The sequence below is a fragment of the Carassius carassius genome, chromosome 43 (genome assembly GCF_963082965.1).
Source record: "Carassius carassius chromosome 43, fCarCar2.1, whole genome shotgun sequence".
Classification (NCBI taxonomy): Eukaryota; Metazoa; Chordata; class Actinopteri; order Cypriniformes; family Cyprinidae; genus Carassius; species Carassius carassius.
This window is the reverse complement of record NC_081797.1, coordinates 5,748,434-5,760,390: the sequence shown is the minus strand read 5'-3', so window position 1 is coordinate 5,760,390 and position 11,957 is coordinate 5,748,434. Positions and strand designations below refer to the sequence as shown.

The 11,957-nt window shown below is 35.7% G+C and overlaps 1 protein-coding gene across 1 annotated transcript; it reads left to right on the top strand.

Annotated features, from left to right (window-relative positions):
* The first annotated feature begins 579 nt into the window (after window positions 1-579).
* Window positions 580-11,724, top strand: LOC132124597 (protein saal1-like). The gene is made up of 13 exons (XM_059535681.1): window positions 580-731; window positions 1,225-1,424; window positions 2,515-2,616; window positions 2,696-2,779; window positions 2,864-2,943; window positions 4,709-4,768; window positions 4,866-4,981; window positions 5,755-5,917; window positions 7,604-7,686; window positions 8,090-8,260; window positions 8,383-8,576; window positions 11,219-11,311; window positions 11,411-11,724. The coding sequence occupies exons 1-13, from the start codon at window positions 728-730 to the stop codon at window positions 11,513-11,515; spliced, it is 1,455 nt and encodes a 484-aa protein (XP_059391664.1). The 5' UTR covers window positions 580-727; the 3' UTR covers window positions 11,516-11,724.
* The last annotated feature ends 233 nt before the right edge of the window (window positions 11,725-11,957 follow it).

The window sequence follows — 11,957 nt, the reverse complement described above, 5'->3', positions numbered from 1 at the left end:
ACACTGCAGAGCAAGTGTTGACAGTCTAGGAAACAGCTGTTCTTCTGAAAATGCCTTTATGAAACCGGGCACAATGTTGGCACAGGGAGAGAACAAACATAAAACACAGATAAACCAACACTGGTTGTACTGCCTCTAGTTTATATTGACACTGCCTCATTTGACATATAGGATATATGTTGTGTATATATAAGACTGCAGTCCATTAGATACTGAGTTCAAGTAGGAAAGTTATGAGGTAACAGGAAATAGAAGACGTTCTGCACTGTTTTAGGATTAGTCGAGGTAACGATAAAGATATTAAACATAAATAGTGCGAGAAAGATTGTGAGAAAAGCTGTAATTTGAAAGCAACAAGGATTCTTCCTCCAGGGGGCGCATGGAGGCTCAGAAACCCGCGTTAACACGCATTCAAATCATGTGTATAAGTTAGCTTAAACATTTACAGACACTAAATAAATAAATAAAGAGCAGAAATATGAAAAATACTATTTACTCCCTTGCCAAACCGGGACACAAACTCCGCCTATTTATGTTTAGACGTGTCGTGCAACTGCCATTCTATCAACTTTCGTTTTCCTTATTTTTACCCATGATGCTCTGTGGAGTTGTGAGCGGAAGTACTCACTTTCTTGCGCTTATTCAAAACGTTAAACCATGAAGCAAAACCATTTTTCGAATTGATATTTCTAAGCAGTTTAGCGTTGGTTGTGAAAAGTCGTTATTAATGGGTAAGTCAGGATATGCGGGTTATTAGACTAGTGTTGATCCTGTCCGCGGTGAATGTTTATTTTAATAATTCAATATTTGCCACGTTGTTGAACCGGTATTATATAAATAAACCTGCGAAACCTTTCGAGCTTTGAACGTACCGCGTTACTGGTTTTTGTAAGTTTGCATTTCACAATTATGTTGCTAAAGCGTGTTGGACTCGTGTCTTGTACGCAACTCAATATTATAACTTAAACGTAAATATTCACGCATTTGTTTCATAAACTCGATTTAGTTCAGGCTTTGCATGACTGAATGAGAAAGTTAATGCATACATGTAGCCATGCAAGTTTTGTATGCATTTTGTGTGCATGTGGTGTTTGTACACACTTTTATACTTTATACATTTATACTTTTTTTGCATGCATGTGTTTTATGCTGTGTATTTGGAGGTTTATGCATGCATTTCATCTCATCCCTCATGCTTTTATGTCATGTTATTGATTTCATCAGAGCACAAAGACGGATGCTGTCAGGAAGAGGTGGATGGAGACAGTTGTGGATCCTCCACCGCAGGTTCGCCGCTGATGGACCGCAACCCATCGCCTCCACCAGAGGAAGATGAGACTGAGGCCGGGGAGGAGGCAGACGCCATCGGGGAGACGGTGTACAGCAAACACTGGCTCTTCAGCACTCTGACCCGCCTTATTCAGGTATACACATGTATGCTAGTCTTCTGTATCACTGGTCTCCACATAACAAGCATCTTGTCAGGCATATTAGAACAAGAAAGTCACAGTGCAACCATCAGAATACAAATTATTTGTCAATTTAAATCTTTGCAATTTTTGAAAAGTTTTGAATCATTTAAAATATAATTAAAAAAAATGAGTATGACCACTTTTCTTAAAGATGTTTTAATAAGGGCGGGTCAGAATCCCCAACTGTTCCCCGGGCAAAGCAGCTTAAATGGCTTCCCACTGCTCACATCTTCACTGCTGTGTGTGTGCACTTTGGATGGTTTAAATGCAGAGCACGAATTCGGAGTATGGGTCACCATACTTGGCTGAATGTCACGTCACTTTCACTTTTTTACTTGGCAATCCACACTTTTTCCTTCCACTCAACTTTATTTACATGCTTGGATACAGCACTCTGTGAACAGCCAGCTTCTTTGGCAATGAATATTTGTGGCTTACCCGCCTTGTGAAGGGTGTCAATGATTGTCTTCTGCACAACTGTCAGATCAGCAGTGTTCCCCATGATTGTGTAGCCTGGTGAACCAAACTGAGAGACCATTTTGAAGGCTCAGGAAACCTTTGCAGATGTTTTGAGTTGATTAGTTGATTGGCATGTCACCGTATTCTAATTTGTTGAGATCGTGAATTGGTAGGTTTTTGTTAAATGTGAGCCAAAATCATCACATTTAAAAGAACCAAAGACTTAAACTACTTCAGTCTGTGTGCGTTGAATTTATTTAATACGAGTTTCACAATTTGAGTTGAATTACTGAAATAAATTAACTTTTACACAACATTCTAATTTATTGAGATGCACCTGTATGTGTGTGTGTGTGTGTGTGTGTATATATATATATATATATATAATATATATATATATATATATCCTATAAAAATAAAATGGAATCATTTGTTTTTCTTTGTATATGTGTTGTATGCGTTTTAAAATTAAATATAATTTGACCCCCCTTTTTTATTTCTATCCATCCATCTATCAGGTTTGCTTGAAGTTGTGCAATTCCTTCATTTCTTTCTTAATATATACTTAAATTTTTATTTCTAGGTGGTGACAGATCAGGAAAGTGGGCCGAGTGATTCTTCAGAGGAACTGACAGACGATCTGGAGGAGGACTTGTGTAGAGTTTGGGACATGGCTATGGATAAGGTAAACTGAGACGCACTGTATTCATCCCCCTGTTCCATGCCCACTGTCTACATATACATTACATGTGTTTTCTCTCCAGGATGTGGCTGTTTTTCTTCAGGAGTTCAAAGCTCCAGACATCTTGCTGGGTGTGATCGCAAAGTCACGTAGTCCGCGGCTCACGGTAAGACATTTTACCACTGTAACCGCTTTACATAATGCTTGTATGCTTATGACTTCATATAATTACTCAGAGCTTCTTTTACAGGAAATCTGTGTTGGAATTCTGGGTAATATGGCCTGTTTCCATGACACATGTGTATCGCTCAGCCAGAACTCTGACCTATGGTAACTCTCTGTTAACTTTAGAATAATTCAGCTGCTGTTGTAAATACAATAATACAACCCCTGGCAAAAAGTATGGAATCACCCCTCTCAGAAGATGTTCATTCAAATGTTTAATTGTGTAGAGCAAAAACCAAGCACATATATGCCACAAAACAATTTTCACTCAACAAAACAATATTCTGGCTGTATAAAACACTTAAAAAAACAACAAAGAAAGATAACTATAGTCAATTACAACTGTTTTTACAGATCAAACAGAGGAAAAAATATGGAATCACACAAATCTGAGGAAAATTATATGGAATCACCATGCACTTTGCATTTCTAAAACAAACACCTGTATCTGATTACAACTGCTAATTAGTCTGCAGTTAAAAACGAGTGCTTGCACACATTAGTGATGTGTTGAACCAAGATGATTGACATAACTCATGGCTCCAACACGAGAGATGTCAGTTGAAACAAAGGAGAGGATTATCAAACTTCTCAAAGAAGGTAAATCTTCACGGAATGTTGCAAACGATGTTGGTTGTTCCCAGTCAGCTGTGTCTAAAATCTGGACCAAGTACAAATCAAATGGAAAGGTTGTAAAAGGGAAGCGTACTGGTAGACCAAGAAAGACATCAAAGCGCCAAGACAGAAAACTTAAAGCAATATGCATTGAAAACAGAAAATGCACAACAAAACAAATAAGGAACAAATGGGCAGAAAGTGGAGTTCATGTCTGTGACTGGACTGTAAGAAATCGCCTAAAAGAAATGGGATTTACATACAGAAAAGCCAAACGAAAACCATCATTAACATCTAAACAGAAAAAAACAAGGTTTCAGTGGGCTAAAGAAAGACAATCTTGGACAGTGGATGACTGGATGAGAGTTATATTCAGTGATGAATCACGAATCTGCATTGGGCAGGGTGATGATGATGGAACTTTTGTTTGGTGCCGTTCCAATGAAATTTATAAAGACAACTGGCTGAAGAAAACATGCAAATTTCCACAAGCATTAATGATATGGGGTTGTATGTCAGGTAAAGGTATGGGAGTGATGACAGTCATTACATCTTCTATAAATGCACAAGTTTATGTTGAGATTTTGGACACTTTTCTTATTCCATCAATTGAAAGGATGTTTGGTGATGGTAGCATCATTTTTCAGGATGATAATGCATCGTGCCATAGGGCAAAATCTGTGAAAACATTTCTACAGGAAAGACATATAATGTCAATGGCATGGCCTGCAAATAGTCCGGACCTCAATCCAATTGAAAATCTGTGGTGGAAATTAAAGAAAATGGTCCACGACAAGGCTCCAACCTGCAAAGCTGATCTGGAAACTGCAATAAGACAAAGCTGGAGACAGATTGATGAAGTATACTGTTTGTCATTAGTTAAATCCATGCCTCAGAGAATTCAAGCTGTTATAAAAGCCAGAGGTGGTGCAACAAAGTACTAGTAGTGTTTTTATTTGGTGATTCCATATAATTTTCCTCAGATTTGTGTGATTCCATATTTTTTCCTCTGTTTGATCTGTAAAAACAGTTGTAATTGACTATAGTTATCTTTCTTTGTTGTTTTTTTTAAGTGTTTTATACAGCCAGAATATTGTTTTGTTGAGTGAAAATTGTTTTGTGGCATATATGTGGTTGGTTTTTGCTCTACACAATTAAACATTTGAATCAACATCTTCTGAGAGGGGTGATTCCATACTTTTTGACAGGGGTTGTACTACTGATTGATGTCTGACATGTTCTCTGTATATCTCAGTTCTGTGTTACTACTTCTGCTCGGGGACAATGATCCACCTACGCTCTTGGAGACTTGCAGGTCAGTGCTGAAGACCAAATTGGAAGAAAACTTATACAATACATGGTGCATTTTACTGAATGTGGGTATGTGACTTGAAACACTGTGGCTTCCTCAGGCTCCTGTTAACGTGCCTGTCTCAGCCTGATGTCGCCCCTTTGTGGCTGGAGAGGATACGGCAGCAGCCGGCGGTGTGCAGCAGTCTGTGTTTCATCATGAGCAGCTCCACCAATGGTCAGTGAGGTTTACAAATGTTGCTAATGGTGCTTTCAGCAAATAGACACAAAAAGTGTCTGAAACTCTTAAGAAATTAAGCAGCGATTTGTTTTCCCCAAAATGTTGTCATGTGATTTTTTTTTTTTTTTTTTTTTTTTAGCAATGAATTTGAATTACACATTTATACTACTACTAATTAATAACATTGACATTTATATAAATAATATATAATATTTAATATTTTTGTTAATTTCATATTTTAAATGCACTAAAAAGTTGACATTAAAAAGTGCTTCAGTTAATTGAATATATGTTCATATTTATTTTATATTTACGTGTGTGTGTGTGTGTGTGTGTGTGTTTTGTGTTTTAGCAATAATATTAATAATTATTATTATTATTAACCATTTTATTAACTTTTTATTTATTTTTTATTGCAATTTTTTGGTTTGTAGTTATGTGTATATATATATATATATGTATTAAAGAAATAATTTAATTTCTTTCTAACAATAACTTTCTATAGCTACTTAATGACTAAATTCGGGTAATTCTTAAAATGTTAATAAAATAATAATTAGTAAAATGATATACAGTAAATGTTTTCATTTTAACGTTTTTAAATTCATCAAAGCTAAAATAAAAAAAATATATTTCACTTTAATTAATTGACATGTATGTTAAAATCAAAACAGAATTTTAAAATGTGCACATTTGATGTGTTTTAATGCTGGTAGTTTAAACTGAATCTTAGATGAAAGTTTATCAAACTGATTAGTGCCTCTCTGCAGTGGATTTGCTGGTTAAGGTTGGGGAGCTGGTGGATAAGCTCTTTGATGAGGATGAGGAGATGATGAAGAGTTGGGTGTCCACCCCAGCCAGCGACAGTGACCCAAACAAGGACACACAGCAGGACATGGCGTCATCTCTGCTTGAGGCGGCCACACAGCTCAGGTGAGACATATTAATTAAGGTGATCTGACTTCCTGAGGTATTTACCAAGCTATTCCTCTGTCTGCTGCTAGAGTAAGAGAAGCTGATCCATCTAGTGTTGTCACGGTACCAAAATTTCAGTATTCGGTACTGATACCAGTGAAAATCCACGGTTCTCGGTACCAATTTCGGTACCAAAGCAAAACACAAAAATATGCTAATTAAAAAAAAAAAAAAAAACCTTTTAGCACTAAAAATAAAACCAATGCCATTCTTTATACTTATTTACAATTGTTTAAATTTTTTCTACAAGTTATGATTATGAAAAACAGTAAACAAGTTTCACCCAAATTTGATTTGTCTTTTAATTTATGAAATTTAAACGCATTTTAAAATTTACATTTTTGGTAAATAAAGGGGATTTGCTATTAAAATTAAAACATGGAAGAAATATTGTGATTAATTTCTTTAATAAATAAAGTTTAATAAAAAAAATTCAACAGTAGTAGCAGTATCACATACATTTTACTAAATAATAGTAATATTTCTAGCACAATGCCTTTTATGTAAAAATTAACTTGTAGGCCTAATGAATGCATATTTGTCATTTTAACTGAACTTAAGACTGGTGGTGATGCTTAAGATATTTCTGGTCATTGAGAGTTTCTGTAAAAAAAATTTGAAATCGATTATATTAATTATTATTAAAAGATAATACTACTACTAATTCTACTATCATACTAATGTATATACAATGTACTATAAATTGATGAGCTGCTGGGTTCATGAATATTAATCACGTTGTCTGTGTTCGGTCAAACTGATTTGCTGAAATCAAAACAGGGACGGTACTATTCAGCGCCAGCCAATGACATTGGCATTTGCGCATTAGCACCGCCCACTACCGGAGAAACCGGTATGTCTTCTGCTTGTTAGAAAAATGAATATGAATAATTCTAAATTAACTCCACTATTTTGACAGGAGAAGACAACAAAGAATAGTTTACATTTAGCGTGTCGATTCAGCGTGGTAAGACTCTCGCTCTCTCTCTCTTTGCATGTGTGAGAAACAGTGCTATCAGTCAAGCGACGGTGAGTCGTGCGCCTTCACAAAGAGTTTACAGAGCGTCAAATACCGGTGCGCTGTGCGTCCATTGAGATGAACTGAAAAGTTCAGATCGCTTGATGGAGAGAGAACTCTGAAGCTCAGATGCTGAAATTAATGCAAGCGTCATGCGCTTCAGTCTATGTAGTAAACAAACCCGCACGTCTCTGCCATTCATTAATTCACACAGAGACGCGCAGAACACGGATTCATATTTCAAACAACTTTTGCAGCTTAACATTTACAGATACTGGTCCATATGGAGATTTGATTTGATTAATTTATGTTAACTTTGACAAATTCTGTGACTGTCCATATTAAAATGTAAGTTTCATTTTCATGACTGGATTTTGAGATTCCGTCCTCGTTTTCTGCTTCGCGGAAATCATAGCGCTGAACCCTTTCTTTTATTGTCTATGGCTGAACCGGGTTTGAACGGGACCACGGTACTACCGGTACTTAAAGAAACCTGGTACCGTCATATTTAAAAATTTTTTAGTACCGAAGTACCGGGTCTTTTGACAACACTAGTTCCATCTGAATCAGATCAATGTTGTTTTTGAAATATGAGTGTAGGCTTATTCAAATATTTTGTGTTGTAGGTCAGAAAGTCCAGAGGCTCTTGAAGTATATCTTCATTCACTCCAGCTTCTGACTACAGTAGAAGAGGGCATGCAGGCTCTGGGTGAGACGCACACACACACACAATAACAATAATAACAATAACATAATCACTTGAGCTACACATTGGCATTTCTTCTCCGATAATTAGTCTCTTATGCTCACCAAGGCTGCATTTATTTGATCAAAAATACAGTAATATTTTTAAATATTATTATATGATTTATTATTACAACAATTTTAAAATGTAATTTATATCCAAAAGCTGAATTTTCAGCGACATTACTCCAATCTTCAGTGTCACACAATCCTTCATTATAAATGTCTTTACTGCTATTTTTGATCAATTTAATACACCCTTTAATACATTTTAATTGAATTAGATCTAATATAAAAACAATGATAATTGTATGACTGTCCATAGAAACGGTAAATGCAATGATTCCTTGTTTTGACCTTGTCCACAGTATCAGATGGAGCTTGTGGACGTGCGGTGTGGACGTTTGTGTGTAAGATTGTATGTGAGGATTTATGTCAAAAGGAGGATCCTCCTCTCATCCTGCTGGAGCAGAAAGCTCTCCTGGCCCCAGCGCTCGCCTTACTGTCAGCGTTACACTCCAGCCTGCAGACAGCTATCAGTATGAAACACACACTTTCAACAGATCAGATTCATTGCTTCATAAGAGGCATCGTGGTGTTTGTTTAAGGTTTGCTATTATATTGCTGTTTTTATTTAATATTGTGTGTTTATTCGTTACAGGTACAGAATTATTGGGAAGTCTTATCCGTATTCTGGAGTTCAATGCTGAATGGCGTCAGAGCCGAACAGCTGGAAACTCTGAATCAGAAGAGAGTCAGAAAGAAGAAGTGAAGCAAGAGGAAGATGAACAGCTCAAAGCCTTAGTCGAAACCACAGCGGAGTTCCTCTCAGCCGTCATCATGCAACTGAATAAGGTGAAACTGGCAGCTATCCAGTTTACAAAAGAGTAATACATTCAGAAATTCTAACTTGATACCATATTATAATATTTAGTGTTGTCAAACGATTAATTGCATCCAAAAGTTTTTTTTTGCATAATATATGTGTGCACTCTGCATATTTATTATGTATATATAAATACACACACACATAAATTATATATTTGGAAAATATTTACATGTATATATTTATATTCATGGAATAAATGTTTTTAATATATAAACATAACACTGTGTGTGTGTGTGTGTGTGTGTGTGTGTATGCTATTAATCGCGATTAATCGTTTGACCGCACTAATTGTGAATAACTAGATTTAATATATAAACGTAACCAATTTTTCTGAAATATACATGCACGTGTGTGTATTTATATATACATAATAAATATACACCACACACTTTCTTTCCGGACTATAAGTCACACTTTTTTTCATAGTTTGGCTGGTCCTGCGACTTATAGTCAGGTGCGACTTGTTTATAAAAATTAATTTGACATGAACCGAGAGAAATGAACTAACATTACCATCTACAGCCGCGAGAGGGTGCTCTATGCTGCTCAGTGCTCCTGTAGCCTACACTAGAGGTCTTCACGGGTCCAAAAATTTGTGCCCGAAACCGAAAGAGACCCGTAATGTACTACCAGAACCGACCCGGACCCGTCTATTATTTCAAAAGCTGGTCCTGGACCTGTGTAGATCCGAGAAATGCCTACCCGTACCCAACCCGGACCCGTATATTATTTAAAAGCTGGACCCGAACCCGCCGGGAAGACACAGACCCGAGTGGACCCGATTGTCACATTTTCCACCTTAAGTTGCTATTGCAAGTCAATAAACCTGTTGCAAAAATACAGCAGTCTCTCTTCCATGTACCTGACTGCCTGTGATGCATTACAATCCTCCTACAAGAAAGTTATCCATGTTATTCCAAGTCCAAGCTTAATCCACTCATTATTTCAGCTTCAAAGTTCCACTTGATGTCACGGTGACGGATGACACATGCAACTGTGCACATGTACATTCTGACTCGAGTTAACTCGCATAATAACTTCGACTGTTTGCCCTTTTGAACTATAATAACGCCACTGACATTATTTATTTGCTATCATCTCTGTGTACTCTCTGCTCTGCGTCGAGTCTGAATCTGACCAATAAAACTTTAAGATTAAACGGTTCATTTATATTATTATAAAAATGGGAGAAAATGTAAACCGCAGTTTGGCGGTTGAAGTGTCCCTTACTGGTTGCCATAGAAACATGAAACATGCAGGAGACTGCACATGCGTGCTAGTTGGATCAACCTTAAATATGTTTAACGCAATTTGAGCGTCATAGAAAACATTCATGTGACAGTTCACCTCAGATTGTGTTGCTGATTTGAAATATATTAAATATAAGTGTGTCAAGCCTGCAAGCATTATTACCATGCGGGCACTTGCATTACCTCGGAGTCTACGCGCTCTGCTTCTAACGGCAGAGAGATTTTACAATTATTAAGATTTTATATTATTATTAATTTTACAAGTTGCAAGTTACAAAAAACACAAGCAGTGTCTGATCACGGCCGGGTGTTCTCCGAGTCCGATGACTCCGATCGCACTGGTATTACACACAATGTTAAACAGACGCGGGACCCGAGGTAATAGATTCGGACTCACCCCAGACCCGGCTGATGATTTAAAATATAGACCCGAACCCGTACGGGTCCCGGGTCGACGGGTCTCGGGTGCACTGTCAAGACCTCTAGTCTACACTGAAAACATAGAGCGCCCTCTCGCGGCTGTAGACAGTAATGTTTTCTCTTGGTTCTAAATAAATGTGACTTATAGTCCAGTGCGACTTCTATATGTTTTCTTCCTCATCATGACGTATTTTTGGACTGGTGCGACTTAAAGTCCGAAAAATATGGTACATATGTTATGTAAACAAAAGCTTTTATTTTGGATGCGATTAATCTCTTGACAGCACTAATTATATTATAAAAAAAAAAAAATCCAATTTAAAGCTATCAAATTTACAAAATAATAGATGATTAAATTCTAATTAAAAATATCATCATATACTATACTATATTATAAAAATATAAATATATATTTTTTTAAATATACATTAAATATAAAAAAAATATTATAAATGTATAATTTTTTAAAGTATTATATATTCTATATTATGTTATTAAAAATATACATTTACGTTTACATCTTAACACTTTAAGACCTCAGGGTAAAACGGGTTATTTTCAAATATTTTGTTTCTTTGACTTAAATTCTAACAGAATGTGCCATTTTCAGAAAATCAGTGGCTTTATTAAATATTGGAATAATTAAATTCTAATTTGACATATTTGATATATTATTTGGTTACATTATATTATAATGTGTGTGTGTCTATATATATATATATATATATATATATATATATATATATATATATATATATATATATATATATATATATTATTTTTTTATTAATTTATTTTTATATACAAGCACATTCCAAAAAATATATATTGTATTTTATTATGTAAATATAAAGCAAATGTAAAAATGACTACATTAAAACATATAAATGTTAAATATATTACATATTAATTTATTGATAATTCCCTTTAATCTTCAGGATCTGTTGTCAGCTGTAGTCAAGGAAGGGTGTTTGACAGAGAGAAGCTGTGTGTCTGCTGTCGGCTCCCTCATTCCTCAACATATATCGGCGGTACGTTCTTCTGTTATTTGTTTTGTTTTATTTTTCTCGCTGCTCCTAAAGGCCCTCAATGATCACAGAGCTTCTCGTCTTTTCTCATCTCATCTACAGGTCCAGTGCCTGGTTAACTTGTTGTCAGAAGTGGAGCCGAAACTGGCAGACATTATAAAAAAGGACTTTTCTATTTCATCCAATGTGTCAAGCGGAAACATCTAAAAAGAAACATTCTTCAAACAAGTTCTCTGACCCAAAATATTGGAGATAAGTCTTTAGATCTCCTTATGAAAAGACTCGTCTTTTGTTTAGATATAACAAAAAATGTAATGGCTTTGGTTATAGCTTAAAATATTTGTTTAAATTGTGTATATCATTGTTTTGTTTGTATACACCAGCTTTTCTATTTAGTAAACAAAACCTGTTTTGTAGATTGTGTTTTCCATGGAGAAATTGTTATGGTTTGATTGCATATTTTAAAATGCACAACGGAATAGTTTAATAGAATAGTTTCCAATTTATTTAACGCTACTTAATTCGTGTTATGCTTCAAAGTAATAGAGTAGTGCACTGACGTTTTTTAACGCACGCTTGGCTGCATACATTTGAGTGTTTACTGATGTTCTCCATCGGGTGTCCCTCTAATGTGCGTGCCACGTCCGGG

Coding starts and splice junctions, on each gene's coding strand:
- LOC132124597 (XM_059535681.1), top strand. Junction 7,687..8,089: donor AGAGGGCATGCAGGCTCTGG/GTGAGACGCACA, acceptor CCTTGTCCACAG/TATCAGATGGAGCTTGTGGA. Junction 8,577..11,218: donor TCATCATGCAACTGAATAAG/GTGAAACTGGCA, acceptor TTTAATCTTCAG/GATCTGTTGTCAGCTGTAGT.